This window comes from Leucoraja erinacea, chromosome 1 (assembly GCF_028641065.1).
Source record: "Leucoraja erinacea ecotype New England chromosome 1, Leri_hhj_1, whole genome shotgun sequence".
Classification (NCBI taxonomy): Eukaryota; Metazoa; Chordata; class Chondrichthyes; order Rajiformes; family Rajidae; genus Leucoraja; species Leucoraja erinaceus.
The window spans coordinates 63454664-63475564 of NC_073377.1; the positions used below are offsets into that span (position 1 = coordinate 63454664).

At 42.7% G+C, this 20901-nt stretch overlaps 2 protein-coding genes across 4 annotated transcripts in view; one reads left to right on the forward strand and one right to left on the reverse strand.

Moving 5' to 3' along the window:
• Positions 1-220: 220 nt before the first annotated feature.
• On the reverse strand, positions 221-14209 carry paics (phosphoribosylaminoimidazole carboxylase, phosphoribosylaminoimidazole succinocarboxamide synthetase). 3 transcript variants are annotated; one of them, XM_055635738.1, is made up of 10 exons: positions 14086-14209; positions 13287-13322; positions 12838-13035; positions 8850-9028; positions 7717-7896; positions 7524-7637; positions 7097-7180; positions 5942-6122; positions 1542-1700; positions 221-725 (listed from the first exon to the last, which is right to left on the reverse strand). In XM_055635738.1, the coding sequence occupies exons 2-10, from the start codon at positions 13300-13302 to the stop codon at positions 565-567; spliced, it is 1272 nt and encodes a 423-aa protein (XP_055491713.1). In that variant the 5' UTR covers positions 13303-13322; positions 14086-14209; the 3' UTR covers positions 221-564. The 3 variants fall into 3 exon arrangements, with proteins under 3 accessions (XP_055491713.1, XP_055491722.1, XP_055491731.1); XM_055635747.1 differs by having other exon boundaries at positions 13287-13320; positions 14108-14204; XM_055635756.1 differs by lacking the exon at positions 14086-14209 and adding an exon at positions 13956-13974 and having other exon boundaries at positions 13287-13320.
• Positions 14210-14562: 353 nt separating this feature from the next.
• Positions 14563-20901, forward strand: part of ppat (phosphoribosyl pyrophosphate amidotransferase) — a 44893-nt gene continuing 38554 nt past the window's right edge. Inside the window, exon 1 of the mRNA XM_055635726.1 lies at positions 14563-14754. Within this exon, the coding sequence (XP_055491701.1) occupies positions 14627-14754 (128 nt within the window). The 5' untranslated portion in view covers positions 14563-14626. The remainder of the gene's footprint in view (positions 14755-20901) is intronic.

Here is a 20901-nt window from a genome sequence, read left to right on the forward strand (position 1 = left end):
TTTATTTGGGGAAACAAGGACCATTAGCTATGGCTGGAACTGTTAAAGGAGCAAGGATTATTCAGGTAGAATGTGCTTCAGCTGAGGTGCTGCGGAAGAGCTCACTTCTTTGCATTTTACCCAAAGTGATGTGATGGTTAACTTGAACAATATAATTTCAAAATGTTTCCCCATTTCTGATAATGTTTATTTAGCAGTTATTGAAATAAAATCATAAGCATTGAAGGAATCAACTAACTTTATTCATAAATTGACAGACTTCCTTAGGGCTATAATCACTGAACATTATTGGTATCATCTACAAGATTAGCAAGTGGAATAAACTCCTAATATTGCATCTTAATTATAAAAGATGATTATCAAGTTTTGAAAATAATTTCCCAAAAATAATTAATGAAAACCTCATCCATTCTACTCGCAGCAATAGCTGCATTTGGGTAAATAATGTTTTCAATAATGTTATGCCTGATCAGAATTACACAAAGATAAACATTTGAAAATTCAAAATTAGCATCCTTGATCCTCCAAATGTGGCTGAACTTCTCTGAAGGTACAACCTTTCGATCACTGGTTTCTTAACTGTTTGTCAGCTTGCTTCAATGAGATCCAAGTGCTCAATATGTTTGCCCGTAGCTTGGCCCACACCAAATGATCAAACTGACCAAAGATCTGAGCAGCAAAAAGGGCAGCTGCCTCGGGAAATAGAACAGTGGAACAGCCAAGGCCTAGGGAAACAATATGTAGTACAATTAGAAAGCACTCATCTTTTCTACCAAGAAAACATTTTACAGCAGTAAAAAAAATATTGTGCATCTCTCCACCACACCACCCAATTCTCCACTCGAACCACAACAATCAACACTAAATGAGCCCTCCCTTATTTTACCGCAGCATCAATGAACAGTCTGTTAAAGGGGGAAAGTTGTAGAATAATCAATTGGACACAATACTTCAGATAGATCTGAAGAGGTAGTCATTGACGTACATTGTAAATATCAAAGACCCATGCACTCTGATAACTCCATTATTAATACAAACCAGAGAGTGACCCATGTATTGCTTAAGTATGAAGCATTTCTAAACCCATGTTAATCCACGAGCTCCAATCCCACTCCTAGTTTTGTTTGTTATGTGCCATCTTGTTCAATGAGCTTTGAAAATCTAAATAAAGAACCACTAGTCATCTTCTCATTTTCTGAACATAACCCGAACAGCGCATGTTGTAACAGGTTACATAGTAATTCAGAAGCAATGGATGCAGTCAATTTGCTCCAGGTATTTTAGCTTCACTAGTTTGATGTCTCATGTTAGGTGGTTAACTGATAGAGCCACTTACAATGCTACATGATATAGGATCGCAAAGGTAGAGCTACAATCATGACACTGAAAACACTGGCAGATGTTGAAGTTGCCAAATCAAAGGAATATATCAATAAATTTCTCCTTTCATTGTGCATTGTTCACTTTCTCAGTGCAAAGAATACTAAATTAAGTATTACACATTACTTAAGGAGCCGTCTAAAGTTTTTCCAACAACTTACCACTGGGCATTCGCAACGATGACCAAATATCTTCAGCACCCCAATCAGCAGATATGGGAGGGCAGTTTATTACAGGACAGGTGGAGTTTCCAGACAACACTGGCCCCAAACCATTACTTCTACCAGCAACTGCCACAAATACAGTATGAACACCATCACCTAAAAGTTAAGAAACAAAGATGATTCTCAAATGCCACCAGAGATTCAGTCCTTCCTATTTAACCACAAGTTCATTTTGCATCACAAATTTAAAATGTAAATAAACCAAAAACAAATGGAGTTCAAAATATGCAGACACATGGAACTGCTGATACCGGTTTACCAAAAAACAAGATTGGAGTAACTCAGCAAGTCAGGCAGCATCTAGGTTTGAGTCCAGACCCCATGTCAGACTGATAGCAGTAGGGGGATGAAAACTGGAGAAGTGGGGGTTAGGACAAAGCCAGGCAAGTGTTAGGTGGATACAGACAAGGGGGCTTTGACAGTGGAAGGACAAAGGTTAAAGATAGGAAAAAGACAAAAAGCTGTGAGATCAGAAGAGAAGAGGCACGAAATGTGGCTAGAAGAGCCAAAGGTGAAAGAGGGACACATAGTAAGAGAAATGGTTGCTCATCCTGGTTGGTCACAGGGAAGAGAGTTGTTAGCCAGTTACCTGAAACTGGAAGATTCAATGTTCATACTGTTAGGTTCTAAGCTACCCAAGCGGAAATTGTTCCTTCAATTTGCACGTTGCTTTACTCTAGCAATGGAGACAGACCGGGACAGAAAAGTCAGTATGGGAATGAGAAGCGAGTTAAAATGGTTCGCAACTAGAAGATCCAGTAGGCCTTGGATGACCAAACACTAGTCTGAACTGTCACTGAGTCTATGCTGGTTCTCGCCAATGTGAAGGAGGCCACGTTGGGAGTAATGAATGCAGTAGACGAGGTTAGAGAAGGTGCATGTGAAGTTCTGTCTTGCCTGGAAAGGCTGCTGGGGTCCCTCGATGGTTGAAAGGAGGTATAGCGACAGGTGTTGCATTACCTGCTATTGCAGGGGAAGTACCTGGGGGGGGGGGGGGGGGGGGGGGGGGGGGGGGGGGGTGCTCTAAGGGTAGGAAGGGCTGGGTGAACCAAAGAGTTGCAGAGGGAAGTGGTTTCCGTGGAAAGTGATCGGGATGGAGGGTGGGATCTTGTTGAAGCTGCAGAAATGTTGGAGAACAACGAGTTGGATGCAAAAGCTGGTGGGGTGAAAGGCAAGCACCAGGACGATCCTTATCCATCTGGGAGGCAGGGGATCAATACCAGCACTACAGGACACAAAAAAGATGCAAGTGAGGCATCCACCTGTGACAGGAGGTTGGAGGGGGGGGAAGAAAGAGAAACCATGTAAGAGAATATCTTCGATATCCTACAGCAGAAAGCCTCATCTTGGGAGCAGATACAGCAGTGACATTTATTGAAAGTAGGGGATGGCGTCTTTACAGGATGCAGAGTGGGAGTGGCAGTCAAGATAACTGGAAATCTGTGGATTTGTAATACACATCAGTCAAAATCTGTCCCCTGTGATGTAGACAGAGATGCCAAATGAATTTGAGGGTAGGGTGAAAGATAGCAGTTGAGTCAATTAAATTAATGAATGGGCAGCACCACATTCCCGACGGAAAAAAGTCTTAAAAATAAAAAAAGTAACATCAGTTTCACAAGTTAACAATGGAACTAAATGCTCATGATGCTAGCATGCAATTCTAGGGTGTGCCTTGAGAGATTTCGTAAAGTCAAATAAAAAGATAAAATTCCAGAAAATGTATTAAAGTATAGATTATGAAGTAAACAAAGGCAGACAGTGGATCGCTACAGGACCATTTTGTTCAAAAATGTTGTCCGAGCACCAGTACATGAAAAAACTGCAGATGCTGTAAAGCTGAAGATAAAATTACTTTTATTTGACCAGCAATGTTAACTTTCTCTTTTCAGAGATGCTGTTTGACCTTGAGTCCCCCCCCCCAGCATTTTCTGATGTTGAAACAGTTCAGTATTCCAACTTGGGTAGATAAAAGCTGAGAGGAGGTGAAGCACACAAGTATACAGTAACAAATAATGAACATAATTGAGATCACAACGGTAGAAACTTCTTATGCAATTCATTTTGCTTTCATATCAAGTTGCAAATTGAGAAATACTAAAATAAATTGTAGCCTAATGTACTTTTCTGATTATAGGTCAAATATTTTGCAGCACACAGCTGCCTCTTTGTACAATAACTTAATCAACTGTGAATATCAATCAAAAAGCATGTGAGTGAAAGTAAGGCCTAAGCAAAACATAATTTCATGGAAGGCATGTGATACTATTACAGCTAGACAATCTGCTTTTTGTTTTGTACTTCAGCTATGAAATGTCTTCCTTTATCAGAGCTGGAAAAAGTCTGGTGTTCCCAACAGAAGCTGCCTGGAAGTTTGAGTTACTTACATTATGCACCATAATTTCTTAAATTTTTAAAAACTCTACATGCAGCATTCACTTTGTCATGTTTCAGGCATTATCGCAATTAAACATTATAAACACAGAAGAGTCTAAATTAGCAAAGCCCTAATTTATATCAAAGGCATTAGTATACAACAACTCAAACTGCAAGCTGCAGAGGGTGGGTGGAATTATATTGGAGACAATGTTCTAAGAACTAACTTAAGACAAATGGTCCACCATTTTAAAGGAATTAAGTGTTTCTTACACATCAGTTTCAGCATTATTGTTACAAAGGAATAGTATTGTAAAGATTGTTAATACCAAGATGGCAAATACAACATAGGCAAACTATTTCAATGATTTAAGGTCAAGCATCTAAATATAATAGATACAAATAATGCTCTTCACATAGAAATGTGCCATAATAACTTTTATGTTTGAAATTTGTAGAATGTAAAAGTCAGGGCACTAACAATATAAGAGTCCGTGATCTTCAAATAATGGATAACTTGGAACAGACGAGGACATTAAATCTAATGAGGAGAACCTTAAGAAGTGCGAAGATTAAAATAAGCAAATTAATGGCAAAACATTGATAAAGAGAAACTGAAAACAGAAAATGTTGAAATAAAGCAAACAGAATTCTAGACAATTAGTGTTAAGACCCATTCAATGAGTAACTCGGTGTCTGAAAAAGCAAACAAAGTTGATAAGAAATTGCTAAATCTGCAAAAGAGAAGGGGCAACGCGACGCAGACTTAATAATTTTAAAATCAAAGAGAAAGGCACAAGCATATATTCAGAGAAACAGCAAAACACTTTTGTGAAGCATTGTTTCTTTGCACTGGATGCAATTAACACATCCGATGAACTTAAACACATATCTGTGCACGGTGATATGTTAGTGATAAAATAGTTAAATTACGTTTTGAAAATAAAAACCATCAAATGACAAAATTAACACTTGAAATAAACAACATTTTGATGGCAATGGCTAGTATTAACGTCTATCACAAAATAACATTTAAATCAGCATACAGTCTAACATTTTTAATCAATTTCGAGCAACAATAAATGAAAAACTATGATTGTGTTTGTAGTTGCAATGGCTTATGGTGGACTTCTCTTAGTACGCTAAAATGCTTAAGATCTTTTAAACACAATGTTACACGTTGCAGTAACAAATATTTAAGATTACAGGCCTGAAAGGAGTGAAACTTGCAACATCTTTCAAGGAATTATTCTGATTGGAATGGTCAATCAGATAAAAGAAAATCCCAAAGCTTTTATACATACCATACAAGGAGAAAGGAGGGAATTTATGCTTGAAGCCAGATGGGGTAGGTGAGAGCCTAGCCAGTGGTAGAGGGATATGGGTGAGGTGCATTGGATTGGCAGATGGTTGTAGTAACAAGGCCAAGGTTACAGTCTTGTTTTGGAAGCGACTTGGAAAACAGAGGCAAGGTCGGAAAACTGGCAAAGAGCCATTTACCATTAGAAAACAAAATCGGCTGAAGTAACGGAAACCTTTTTGGTATCAGCCAATTCAGATTGGTTGCTCGAGCAGTTGACTGTAAACAACTTATTTTCCCCAAAGATAAAATCATCCTGGGGTGATCAATGAAATAATCTTCTTCTCACCTATAAGCAACATCCATTTTTAAATAAAAAAGTGCTGGAGTAACTCAGCGGGTGAGGCAGCATTTCTGGATAGCTAATGATTCAGGTCAAGACCCTCCTCTATGAATGTTGTATATGTACTTTCTAAAAACACAGGAATCTACAAATTAAGCTTTTTATATTTCAAATTGTTACATGATCACCTATAAGGTCAGAGGCCTCACCCACAGACGCAAAACAAGAAAAAACAAAAACAAAAACAAAAAAAAGTTTATTGGAATTGTCACCCTACACCCATAATTTAATCTCGACAAAATGTTATTCTCCGCTTACCTTCATATTCTGCTTTAATCTTCAGTGTCTCATCAGTAGCTTTGTGAGCTGATGAAATGCGTAGTTCACAAGGTATGCCATAATTTGCACATGCTTGTTTTATTTTTTGGCTATGCCCAAGATCACTGCGCGATCCCATGATCACCACCACTCTTACGGAGGTCTTTGTCACCAGCAGGTTCTGCACAGATATTTGAAAAAAAAAAATAATCACCAAATTAATGCAATTGTTTTTCAATTTATTCAAAATGTAACACTTCAAGATTTTCACTACAAGATTTGGATGGTTGACGGCAATGTGGGTCAAAAATAAACTGAGAAATGCAAAATCTGATAAAGAAAAACAGCATTCTACAAAGGCAAAAGACTGGGGAGTCCATGGAAGTTATTTGAATAATAATTCAGAATGTTAAATTTGAAAATTTGTAGGATGGGTACGATCATAGACCCACACAGACATTATTATAGACAGAGCTTCAAATCAACTTAACTTTAGAATAAAAAGATTATTCAGTAGAACAATAGAATGCAAGAAACTAGAGATTTAATTCTGATACAGTATCGAAACAGGCCATTCAGCCCACCAATCACCTGTTCACACCCGTTAGCTCTTACCGAAGTAATAAAACAAGTACAATGCTTTGGGTTGACAGGAAGATGCAGGAAGATTGTTCCCGATGTTGGGAAGTCCAGGACAAGGGGTCACAGCTTAAGGATAAGGGGGAAATCCTTTAAAATCGAGATAAGAACTTTTTTCACACAGAGAGTGGTGAATCTCTGGAACTCTCTGCCACAGAGAGTAGTTGAGGCCAGTTCATTGGCTATGTTTGAGAGGGAGTTAGATGTGGCCCTTGTGGCTAAGGGGATCAGGGGGGGATGGAGAGAGGGCAGGTACGGGATACTGAGTTGGATGATCAGCCATGATCATATTGAATGGCGGTGCAGGCTCGAAGGGCCGAATGGCCTACTCCTGCACCTAATTTATATGTAATTAGCACGAGTGCAGGGAGAGATAGTTAGTGTGTGGCGCTGCATGCCGCCTCCCCCCTCCCCCCTACAACCGCACGTTGGGGGAACAGACCCAACTGGTCTGCACTTGGTCTAGTCTTTCATAGAAGCTTCGTTTTGACTGATGTTGAATAAACTTTGACATACCTGTACCTTGTCCGCTACCCATTCAAAGTTTCTCTTGACTATCTGCAGAGCTTCAGGAGTCACTTCCTTGAGATCACGATAAACCTGACAGGCAAAAAATACAAACTGAACACAATAGTTCCACAAATAGGCAAAAAGGGAGATTCATTAGCTTGTACGTTAATAAAATGAAAGACAATCCAGGAGAGCAACAGCAGTAGACAGAAACAGTCTTGCTAATCTAGGAGGCAACCTTGAGGTAGTCCAACTCTTGAGATCTCCCTGCCATTTCCATGCTCACCTCTGAAAGGTGCCCCAGTCTCTTCAACAAAATCTTCAACCATGCTGCCAAATGTTAGAGATTGGGGATTTAGGATAGGTGAGGCTTCACAGAGGGTCTTTCTACTTCTAATTTTAAAACTGTTACATCTGCTGATTGAATGCACACCTGTTTATCCTTTTGCAGGCTTCGATCCCCTGAAGGCCATAATCTCCAGGAATCATTGTCAATGACGTCAGCAAGCAAAATTTCCTTGGTACCAGCACAAACCCCAAACTCCACCTGTGGAATACAAAGTTGTCAATTAATTCATGGAAAACCAGTGATTCAGCACTTATTTTATAGCAAGATGATTACTAACTTTCATATCCACAAGTGTGCAGTCTTGAGTTGCCCAGGCCTTCTCCAATATCTCAAATACAGCCAAAGTGGAACGATTCATGATGTCCACTTCACATCTCTCAATTTGAAGCCCCCCGCAATTAAACCGAGCTTCAATCACTTGTTCTTCAGACCACTGTGGGTCATTGTTAGCATCATCCTAAGAGAATTTGAACAAATTAGTTGTTTAATATGGCATTTCCTACCATAAAACAGGTCTCAAAACTCTTGTTCAGAGCAGAAAATCTAGGTTGGCTGTAGACCAGACCAATTTCTATATTGCCGGAGATGCCGATATCAGATATTTGCCGAGGCAAATATCTTTAGGCAAAAAAAGGCCACTGGGAATATTGTGATGATCCTGTGCTCTATTCAATATTTATTCCTCAACCTCAGATCAGGATTTCATTGTGCAGAAGAATCTCTCAAGCCACAGATATTGGCTCTTATCTTCACATCACTTCAACAATTACAACACTATACGTACAGAGTTTGTACATTCTCCCTGTGATGTGTGGGTATTCCACGGGTGCTCCGATTTCCTCCCACATTCCAAAGATGTGCAGGTTCATAAGATGATTGGCTTCTGCAAATTGTCCCTAATGTGTAGGATATAACTAGTGTACGGTGAACACGATCGGTGGAGGTTTGGTAGGCCGAAGGGCTCGCTTCCACACTGTATTTTTTAAACACCAAAAACACCACACCTGTAATTTCATCAACTATTTTGAAATCTTATAATCCAAGATTATTTTGACATTTGCAACAACGGCCTGCCAGCCCAAAACAAGTACCATGTAAACAAGTACCAAAACAGTGAGCATTACCGAGTACGCGAGCTTCACCTCTCCTTCGCAGTATTACAGGAAAAATGTTTGAAAAAGCTGTTAATTCCAAGAATACAAAAGAAAAAAAAAAATTCTGAAAGGTAATGCAAAATACTCTCTACGGTATTAATTCACTGAAGAGTGATATTTAGTGTTGAACTGCATAGAAAAGGTATTGTTGCACTGTTTCCATACTCAACTACAGGAAATAAAATAATGACTACCTATATAAAAGGAAGAGCAACCACAAAACGTCAGGCTGAGAAGATTGTAGTGTCACAAATACCTTAAGGAACATTTCCATCTTTGGAGGCAAAAACTTGAAGCCTTCTTTTACACCAGGATTTCTTTTCAGGAAAGAGCCGGTGGCAACTCTTCGACAAACCCACTCAATTGGAATCATGTGACAATTTGCTGCTACAAATGCAGTTTCTCCGCACTGCTTCTCAAATGCCGTTTTTATCCCTTTTGAACAACAGAAATAATTATCAATGTGTAAGAAGGAACTGCAGATGCTGGTTTAAACCAAAGAGACACAAAAAGCTGGAGTAACTCAGCAGGACAGGCAGAATCTTTGGAGAGAAGTAATGGGTGCGTTTCGGGTCGAGACTGAAGGGCCTCGACCCGAAATGTCACCCATTCCTTCTCTCCAGCGATGCTGCCTGACCCGCTGAGTTACTCCAGCAATTTGTGTCTATCTTAGAAATAAATATCAATATGAACATTGAAGAGATTGCAATTCTCCAAAAAGACTTCAGCAACAAAGTATTGCCAGGCAAAAACATAGAAACAGACCCTTTGGCTCAGTGTTCATGCTAATCATCATACACACCTCTACTCATGCACCTTGCCTGCATTAATTCCATATCCCTTTATTGCTCAATCAAGTATCTGGCCAGATGCCGCTTAAATTGTATTGTATTTATAAACGTGTTCAGTATTCCGAAAAATACAGGAATCATGGGATTTGTCAAAAGGTCATTCATGATAAAGAGAGAGATCCTATCCATGCGCATGTCCAAATCTCTTTCAAAAAGTTGTTATACCTGCCTTAGTAACTTCCAAACCACCTAGTGTGAAAAAAAGTTGAACCTCAGGTTCTTATTAAACCTTTCCCCTCACACCTAAGCTCCCTAGTTATTTTTGGTCTCAGAATTTTGTCCCAGACAACTTTCCTTCCTCCCTTCAACCCCACCTGTTCCCTCGTCCACCCTCCCTGCATCCTCCGATGGCTTACCTTTACCTAGTCAGATTAATTTGGTTTAGGGACACAGCACGGAAACAGGCCCTTGGTTCAGGTTTGACCCAAAGGCCTTTCTCTTCCCGTGAATAGTCCCCACCCTCTGTCATGTCAACACCTCCACTCAAATTCCGATATTAATGCCGAGAAATTGGCCCTCACGTACGTTTTTGTCATGCAATTTGTGCACGTTATATTGTCACTGCTGAGATTTCTGCACAGACCAGTGGAGAAATAATTTTGTTAACCCCAGCAGCAATTCAACAGCACTTGCAGCACCAGAGAACCGGGTCAGATCCTGACTGTGGATGAAATGCAGGTCTGTGTACTCGCAGCAGCTCAGCTTCCGAGAATGTTTATCTCGAGTGACCTACGACCTGGGCATGTGCAGTTGAAATACAGAACACGGTTATTGTAATTAATTTATTAGCCAAGTATGTAAAAACATATAAGGAATTTGATTTGCCATACAGTCATACCAAAAAAGCAACAAGACACACAACTACATACAAATTAACATAAACATCAACCACAGCGCACTGTGATGGCAATAACGTATTATCTTCTTCCCTCCTTTTCTCCTGCGATTGGGGCAGTTGAACCATGCGCAGTCTGGGCAATCAAAGCTCCCGCTTCGGGGTAATCGAAGCTCCAGAAGACGACCCCTGACAAAGGGATCGCAAGCTTCACTATGTTAAGTGCGCAGGCTCCCACTGTTGGAGTTCCCAAAGTCGATCCCCAGCAAGTGGCCGCCAGATCCTCGATGTTAGGCTGCAGTGCGGACCGAGATATAACACAGAAAAGTCGCATCTCCGTTGAGGAAAGAGATTTGAAAGGTTTCCCCCACCCCCCATAAAACAAAACTAAAGATACACTAAGGCATACATTTAACAACAAACTAAAAACAACAAAAGGATGTCAGAGCGAAGCTGCCACTGTACGCCACCACCAAATGTTGTTGATGTTTCTGCCTCCACATCGTCTGGCAGCTAATTCCCGATACCTGCGTTCAAATACTGCTCGGGTTCCTTTTAAAATCTCCCGCCTCTCACCTTATACCTATTGTTTCCAGTTTTAAGCACCCTCACTATGTCATTCCACTCACTTTATATACCTCTTTCTTGTCACCTCTCAGCCTCGATCCCTCTATGAAGGACAGACCCAGTTGATCTAATCTCACCATACTTCAAGCCTTCCAATCAACGCAACAACCTTGTGAATCTTATTTGCACCCTCTTTAGCTTAATCACACCCTTCCAATAGTGTGGTGACCAGAGTGAAAACGATACTCCAAATGCGACCAAACCTGCATTTTGTCCAACAATCACAAAAATATTTTATTAGCCAAGTATGTTTTGTAACACGAGGCATTTCATTTGCCAAGTCAGTCATACAAATAAAACGCAACAGACACACAAAATACATTCAAAGTTCAAATCTCTTCCCTTCTTTCCTCTCCCATGGTCGTGGGCCTCGAGCCCTCCGTTGACGGGATGATCTTGGCTCCCGTAGCCGGCGGCATTTGGGCCCTCCACGTCTGGGCATCAGCTCCTGCATTGAGGGGGGGGGGGGGGGGGGGGGGGGGGGGTGGGGAATGTCAGCTCCCCCGCGCAGGCAATCGAATCCCGCGTCATGGCTGGTCTAGCCTCTGCGTCGTTGGTGCTCCCGACTAGCCTCTCCCGAGATTGCAAGCTCTCGATGAAAAGTCCACAGGCCCCGGTTGGAGCGATCCCAGGCAAGGGATCATCTCCAATGTCAAGTCCACGCCCCGTGGTGGGGTCCAAAGTCAGTCCGAGGAGGCCTCCAGCTCAATCGATAATAGGCCGCAGAGCAACCAGAGATCCAGTGAAAAAATGTAATTAAATTAAAAAACATTTTTAAACAACGCATCTCCAGCAAGGTAAGAGACTCAAAAAGTTTCCCCCCGACCGACACCCCCCACCCCCCCAAACCAACACAAATTGGAGAAAATTTAGACTTTTAAAACACACTAAAATTTTAAAAAATTTACGAAAAAAAAGACACCGTTGGTGGGGGCTGCCAATTGTGCAGCGTCCCTGGCAGTACAGTAACATATCCCAATTTGTGCAAACCACATCCACGGCACTGAGTGTAACGTAACCTCCTTTACAGCAATGAGACCAAACATGGACTAGGCGACCATTTTGCCGACCACTTGACTCTGCCTGCCAAGCCCTGCTGCATCTCACATTTGCTGATAAATCTACTTCACTCTCTCCTTGGCCTCCATTGTTATAGAGTGAACCACATGGAAACAGGAGAAAGAGCACCTCATATTTCACCTGGGTGATTTACAACCTAATATACTATCATTGAATTTGCTAACTTCAACAAGTACCTCCACCACCCCTTTCTTTCCTGTGCCCACCACCCACACGTGCTCCCCGTTATTCTGCTCCTTATGCCATCCTTTTTATGCATACTCCACTTCCCTTTACCTCCCATTTTTCCTGTTGTTTGCCCACCCACGTTCCACCATCTGGATTTCTATTTCACTCCTGCTCTCCCTATCCAATACCATTTTGTCTCCTTTTCACCTCTCGCTTTGACATTTACTTCACCCATCGGCCAATCACCCCCTTCCAACCATGTAGTGTATATAACAGCAACTAGAATATCATGTGATATATTCTATATCTTATCAGTCTCGTGAATATGTGTGAGTATTTGCAGTGTACTTTTGTAAAACAAAGAAATCCCACACTGGCAAGTGTGTACTGAACACCTGTGTTTTTTCTATCTACATGCTGAAACCGTAATATCTTACAAACCTGTATCCACTTATCACCCGCAATACTTTGTCACACCCCGCCTCTCTTTTCCAGCTTTCTCTCCCACTCCTATCAATCTAAAACATTGCCCATTCCTTTCCTGGATGCTGCCGGACTTGCTGAGTTCTTTCAGCACTTCTGTGTTTTGTCCCAATGCCTTGGCTGATCACCCTATAGAGGAGACCTGTGGCTCCCATCTTCAGGGAAGCTTGTGGAGGGAAACAAGTTTGCTTTGTTCTTACCAGCATCCTGCAGTAACTTGAAGACAGAGACCGTGGTTTTAGTGGATATAGCAGCCTTGCCAACCATCTGATCTTTCCTGGCTGCATTTCCAGCTGTAATTTGGTCCTTTGACTTGATTAACACTTGTCCTGGGCTATCCAGCAGTTCATACACTTCCTTGGTCTTGCCTTCGTTCAATTTTTTCCCTATTTTAAGTCCTGAGGAATATGTAATCGGTGAGATGTTAAGAGATCAACAAATACCGAAACTGTACTTTCGCGTCAAACCGAGTAACACCGACAAGGACTGTTGGGGAGACCAAATATGAACGGACTCCGTCGGCTGGTTAAGCAACCACACAAAACAGCAAGTGTTCGAGGAGAAATTACCCCTCTGCCAAAGCACTTTAAACACGGAGTAAACAAAAAGCGAGAGAAATTATCAGCCAATTAGGAAAGCAAGAGTTTACCTTCAATTTTCTCCATCTTGGGTCAAATTTTCAACTGAAATATTAAATAAAACCAATTTTCAGTTACACTTTCTTACACACACCCGTTCGGTTTCTGGCAGGCACACATTTAATCAAAGCGGTCGCTTGTTTGGCCTGCGGCAAAACAAAACCGACAACAGCTGGTCATCGGCCTAGATAAGGAGCCGCTCGGCATTATGAACATGGTGGATAATCCAAAATGAAGAATCCCGACCCGAAAGTAACCTATCCACATTCTCCAAAGATGCTGCCGCACTCGCAGAGTTACTCCAACACTTTTGTGCCTTAAAAAAAAAGATTTTACGGGTTTCCCCGATAGTCGCAGGCTAACATAAGATAACCTCGTGGAGTGTATGGAGACACCGAGCAGATCTCAGGCAGCGCTACTGTCGCGACAAACAACATCTGTGGAGAGAAGGTACACAAAAATGCTGGAGAAACTCAGCGGGTGGAGCAGCAGCTATGGACTGAGCAAAGGCCACATTTCCTTCGCTCCATAGATGCTGCTGCACTCGCTGAGTTTCTCCAGCATTTTTGTGTACCTCCGATTTTCCAGCATCTGCAGTTCCTTCTTGAACACTCTGTGGAGAGAAGGAATGGGTGCCTGAAGAAGAGCCTCGACCCGCAACGTCACCTATTCCTTCTCACCAGAGCTGCTGCCCGTCACGCGGAGTTAATCCAGTTTTGTGTCTATTTTCGGTGTAAACCAGCATGTGCAGTTCTTTCCTGCACCCCTCCCCCGTCGCTGCTGCCGCTGCCGCTCACTGCCCCGCACTACCTGGCGCCGCCAACCAACCAACCAACGATCCTATAGCCGAGCTATATATTCTTTGTCGCTAACCGCCGACCCTTCTTCTCTGGAACGGCCCCAATTCAAACTTATGCCGAATCCGCTGCGCCGGTTCCCGCGCGCCGATCCCCGACCACGAGGGGTGGGGGCCGTACCAACCCCGCCGCAGGGGGGGTAGTGGGGGGAAAGATAGCTGCAAGACCTCGGAAAATAGGGTGATCTCCTCTTAGAAGCGGGAAAAAACTATCCAACTGAAGATTAATTACATTATTCAATTACAGATCAAAAATATTAACGCCAGTTCGCTAACATACTCGGATATCCTTTGCATTAATTTACACGAGAAGCCCCTTCAAAGTATTGGTGCAGTCCAAGCAATGAGCGAGCATGCGCCGTCGCGGGGAAGGGGGTGCATCCAGTTTGTTTTCTTCATAATAGAGGAAAAGTGAGCGGAGCTGGGGAAATATTGTGTTTCTTTTCTCACCTCTGTTTCTGGTTATTATTGAAGTTGTAGAGGGTTAGGGGAGTGATGGAGTTTGAAGCGTCGGGTATCGGCGAGGAGTGCGGCGTGTTCGGCTGTGTGGCGGCCGGCACGTGGCCCACTCACTTGGACGTCCCGCATGTTATCACCCTGGGTCTGGTGGCGCTGCAACACAGGTAAGCGGGCAGAGCCCAGCGGCCCGGCCCGGCCCCGCTGCAGCTACACCGCGACATCCCGGCACAAATCTTTTCGCCCTTGGTCTTTTGTGCAAGTGCAAATTGGTCCTTTAATCTCACTGGGAAATGCTTGATTTTTTTTTAGTTTTCTTCTTATCGCAAACTCTTAAAATAGACACAAAATGCTGGAGTAACTCAGCGGGACTTTCAAGCAAGGCACCTTATTTTATCGCCTAAATATTGCAAACTAGGAGCACTGTTACTCGTTATATCCTTCAAATAATTTTAAACATTTGCAGGATATAAAAAAAAACAGGTACTCGTGATGCATTCAGTGATCATGCTATGCTAATCAGCATTAAGCCTTGTCCTCTACTGTAACGTGAATATATATTGATTTGAACTCACCAGGGCTCTCGCTTAACTTTTTTTCCCTGTTGCCAGCCGGGCACCCTAGGCAGCTGTTTAGGTGGTCATTTAAGACGGCTTGCATGACACGTGCGATAATGTGCTCGAACGAAGTGCGTAGTTACCAGTCAGAATTATGGTCAATGAAGCATTCACATATTATTTCTGCTTCAAATAAAGTCACAAACTAAACATATGCACCAATCAAGACATGATATATACCACAATGGCATGCAGCAAAATTACAGTACAATGTAGCAATGCAAAATTTTGAGATTTAAAAAATCAAGTCCGTAATTTATCCCATCAGTTAAAGCATGAAAAAAAGTTTAATTTGACACCTAATTCACTTTCATATCTCAAGTATTTAAAAAGTTATGGCCATTTTCTCTTCATACTTGGAAATTAGCATCTTGATCCCTATTGATTTTCTATGGACATAAGAAAAAAGCTGTGATCGTGTGCAGTCAAAAGCCCATAACCTTCTTTAAAAATTAAGAGAACTGAGTGAAATTTTCAGTTATCGTAGATTGAACCATTCTGAAACAAATATAAAATAATCTTACTTGGATGACCTGAAATTAAAGCATATAATTAGTTAGTTACTCAAGTGTAGCTAATTCAAACTTCAATTACTAGATCTAAACATCTATCCATTTCTTAATAAATGATTAACATTTTTAAATAGCCTCAGTGTCCAAATAATATTCATAAATAATTCACAATAAAACATGATTTTTAAATCTCATTTACATTAATTTGTAGGCCAAATGGAAGGAATTTAGTGTTCAATTGCTGCAAATTAAAGTCCATTTAAATCAGCTTTCTAGTGGGTTCCTGTGAACGCGCTGGTTTAGAACGTTCACATTGCGGTGGATTTGTGCCTCAAATGCCCAGAAAAATACTGTGGGATATAATGGGCCCAAAATGAGCTACTCGCAATATTAAACTTTGTATAAAGGGATCTTAAGAAGCCCTTATTAATGTAAAAATAAACAGCCTACCTTCTGTTATTTGCTCTATGCGACCCTGACAGCTGCCGGTGGTTGCGGGTTTAGAGATTGATTTTTAAACTACTATAACTATTATACGAGGCCTTTAAAACTAATAATAGCTTTTGCGACGGGGTCTCACAGCGATTTTTCGTTAATAATTAACTAGGCTGAACATCTTCGATTTGAACAGCCTAGAGAAAATCGCGTTTTAAACCCGCCCCCCTCTAAACGGCGCCAAAACGCGCACACGCAACAGATTTTCAGCGACGCTTCAGGTAGGCTTTGCAACATACCTATACAATATCTCATCTATTTTTACACATTACAATGAATGTAATTTCTATTATTTATTTCCACTTCCAAACAAAATTCTGGTTGGATTATTCAGCGTATGATCAACCTCAGTGAGTCCAAGTGCAGGCTTGGCGATCGCTTTGCACAACACCTACCAATAACCAAACTGATCTCCCGGTGGCTCAGCACCTCAACTCCCCCTCCCATTCCGAATCCGACCTTTCTGTTCTGGGCCTCCTCCATGGCCAGAGTGAGGCCCACTGCAAATTGGAGGAACAGCACCTCCTATTTCGCTTGGGTAGTTTACACCCCAGCGGTATGAACATTGGCTTCTCCAATTTCAGGTAGTCTTTGCTTTCTCCCTCCTTCCCCTCCCATTCCCAGCTGTCCCACAGCCAACTGTCTCCATCTCTTCCTTTCTTTTTGCCGACCCCCTCCCGACATCAGTCTGAAGAAGGGTCTCGACCCGAAACGTTGCCTATTCCTTCGCTCCATGGGTGCTGCCTCACCCGCTGATTTTCTCCAGCTTTGTCTACCAACGGGATCCCACCACTGGCCACATATTCCCATCTCCTCCCCTGTCGGCTTCCCGCAGAGACCGCTCCCTCTGTAAAACCCTGGTCAATTCGTCCCTTCCCACCCAAACCACCCTTTCTCCTGGCACTTTCCCTTGCAACCACCGGAAATGCTACACTTGTTGCCTTAACTCCCCCCTTGACTCCATTCAAGGACCCAAGCCGTCTTTCCAGGTGCGCCAGAGTGAGGCCCATGGTAAATTTAAGGAGCAGCACCTTATATTTTGCTTGGGCATCTTGCATCCCAGCGGTATGAAAATTGACATCTCCAATTTCAGGTAGTCCCTGCTTTCTCCTCCGCTTCCCAGCTCTCCCTCAGCCCACTCTCCGCCTCTTCCTTTCTTCCCCCCCCCCCCCCCCCCCCCCCCCCCCCCCCCCCCCCAGCAACCCCACATCAGTCTGAAGAAGGGTCTCGACCTGAAACGTCGCCTATTTCCTTCGCTCCATAGATGCTGCCTCACCCGTTGAGTTTCTCCAGCATTTTTGTCTACCCATTCACACAAGTTCTGTTATCCCACTTCTCACCCACTCCCAACACATTAGGGGCAATTTTACAGAGACAAGTTAACCTACAAAGCCAATGCGTCTTTGGGATGTGGGAGGAAACCTACATTCCTTCAGGGAGAATGTGCAAATTCAACACAGACAGTGCCCGAGGACAGGATCGAACACAAGTCTCTGGCGTGAGCTGCAGCAAGTCCACCAGCTGTGCCACTATTTTTTATTTTCCAACACACAAAAAATTATGTTGATAACTTTGGTTACTAAAAAATAAGAAACTATCCATTTTCAGTCTTAAATCTCTAAGATGCTATGTCCCCCTTTACAGCTACTGTATGTTTTAATTCAATTCAATTCAAGACTATGGGACAGTACATTGGCCATAAAGTTGCTGCCTAAAATTGCCAAAGACCCGGAATTGATCCTGAATACGAGTGCTGTCTGTATGGAGTTTGCTCCTTTTCCCTTTGATTGCTTGGGTTTTCTCCGAGTGCTCTTGTTTCCTCCCACATTCCGAAGGGGGGCAGGAACCTTTTTCAGACCCAACGCAAAACAAGAGTCAAGAGTCAAGAGTCAATTTAATTGTCATTTGGACCCCTAGAGGTCCAAACGAAATGCCGTTTCTGCAGCCATACATTACACACAAATAGACCCAGACACAACATAATTACATTTTACATAAACATCCATCACATAGCTGTGATGGAAGGCCAAAAAAAAATTATCTCTCCACTGCACTCTCCCCCCCCCCCCCGATGTCAGAGTCAAAGTCAAAGCCCCCGGCTGGCGATGGCGATTGTCCCGCGGCCATTGAAGCCACGCCGGGTGGTGCGAGGTCGCACACCGGGTCTTGGTGTTGGAGCCCCCGGTGTGCGCTCGCAAGTACCCGCGGCCATTCCAGCCGCTCGGGGCGGTGTAGTGAGGCCCCGCTCCAGGAGCTCTTTGACCCCGCAACACGGGCGGGAGAATTCTCCGTTGCAGGAGCCCCGAAAAGCGGTCTCTCTCCAGGGATCCGCGGGCTCCCGGCGCCGCTGTCCGCAGACCCGCAGCAGCAGCCCCCGACTCAGCAGCGGCATCGGCAGCAGCAGCAGCAGCGTTCCTCCACCGCTCCAACCGCTCCGGTCTCGGCCAGCTCCGCGACGGCAACGGTGAGTAGCACCAGAGTCCCCGGCTTCTTCCTGTTGGAGGCCGCTCCTCGTTGCGGCCTCAACGACAACGGAACCCGACGAGAAAAAGGTCGGGTCTCCAGTGCAGGGAGAGATTTAAAAAGTTTCCCCACCCCACCCCCTCACACACACACCCCAACAAAAAAATAACAAAAACTACATTAAAACACAGACAGAAAATAATAAAAACGCGGACAGACTGCAGAGGCCGCTGCTGGCCAGAGCCGCGCCGCCTACCGAACGTAATATTTTCCTTTTGTCCAGAGATTCTGTCTGACCTGTTGAGTTACTCAAGCATTTTGTGTCTATCTTCAGTTTAAACCAGCATCTGCAGTTCCTCCCTACACACACGATACTATACGATAGAACATTATTAATCGAAGGAGGGCAATTGTGCGTGTGCGTGTGTGTGTTTTTATATATTCATATATAAATATACGCTGTTTTGTTTTCTCATTTATAACATTGTTTATAGAGTACTATGTTTACATTTTCTGTGTGCTGCTGCAAGTAAGGATTTTATTGTTGTAACTGGCACGTGAGGGAATGAAAAACTCTTGACTTGCGTCGCTATTGTGTGGGATAGAACTAGTGTATGGGTGGTCGGAGTGGACTCGGTGGGCCGAAGGGCCTGTTTCCATGCTGTATCTTTAAATTAAACTAAAAATACTAAAACCAGAGGAAATCTAAAGAAGGGTCTGTACCCAAAACGTCACCCAATTTCTTCTATCCAGAGATCCTGGCTGCTCCATGGAGATCCCCCGCACAATTCTGAGTGCAGGTATATGGGACTAGGGGAGATTATGTGTTCGGCACGGACTAGAAGGGTCGAGATGGCCTGTTTCCGTGCTGTAATTATTATATGGTTATATGATTATAATTAAAGCATGGAGTAGTCTTCTCCCTACTATAGGTACCCAACCAGATGCAATTAAATTTAAGGTAGCTCTTTTCCCCAAGATCTCTTTTTTTATTTGCTTCAGTCCAAGTCAAGAGTTTTATTGTCATGTGTCCCAGATAAGACAATGAAATTCTTGCTTGCTGCAGCACAACAGAATATGTAAACATAATACAGAACAGGAGATAAAAGTTCAATGTGTCTATATACCATAGACAATAAATAAACAGATAAAATGCAATAGGCTGTTATTTTTCAGTGTTTGGAGTTTGGTGGTGGTGGGTCCACTTCTGTTTAAATTCTATTTCGAATATTTTTGGAGAACCAAGAAGCAAGAATTACTCCAGGGAGTTATTCCTGCTCCAGTGAGTGATTCTGCGTTGGTTTTCAGCGGTCGACGGCGACCGGACAGCAATGGCGGCCAGATCTCCCACAATGCAAAGGGAGGGAGAAGGTAGCCAACGCCAACCAGTTGCAGTGGCAGTGCACATGTGCAGGGCGGCACATGCGCACAACCACAGCCGATGATGTGCTGACCAAAGATCCTCGCAATAGGATGCCCAGGCAATAAGATTAAATGCTGATTAGCAATGATGCATGATAATAGGGAGGTGGAAGCATTGTTAGAGGTATGAAAACAAGGAGCAAACTAAAATGTTTCTTGTTTAAAGCCTGCACATTCACCCAAACTATTTATTTATTTATTTATTTGGGTGATTGTGCAGGCTTTAAACAAGAAACATTGAGAAATATATTTTGGCAAATAATAAAATGTCCTAATTTTGTCCAACTAACAGCTGACAATTATCCCATTCCTTAGCTTGCATCTGAGTAAAATTTATTTCAAAACGCATTGATAGTTACGATTATTTAAATGGTAAATGTAGCTTCAGAAGCGTTTTCATTTTGCATGTTAAAACCCACCTGAGAACCATGGGCGATTTTGCAATTTTACTGACGGATTTTTCACTTGTAAAACTCTTCATATAACAAATGAATAAAGATAAAAAAAAGTCAATAATGCCTTACTTTTGATGAAATGCAGCGAGCAAACGCGATCATTCCCGATATTTTGGATCTTTAAATCTCCACAACAAATGTCCGTTAAGCACTTCCGCTGGTTTTGCACCTTCAGCTCCCTCTTGAATTTACCTTAGTTTCTATCTTTTTTTTGGACTGTAAATTTAGGTAGCTGTGCCTCACGGTACCCCGACTGGCACAGTAAATTGAAGCTCAAAAACTGGCCGTTTTCGATGTTTTTAACGGGTGTGAAAGTGCGTGTTTTCCCATTCACTAACATGTACCGGAAG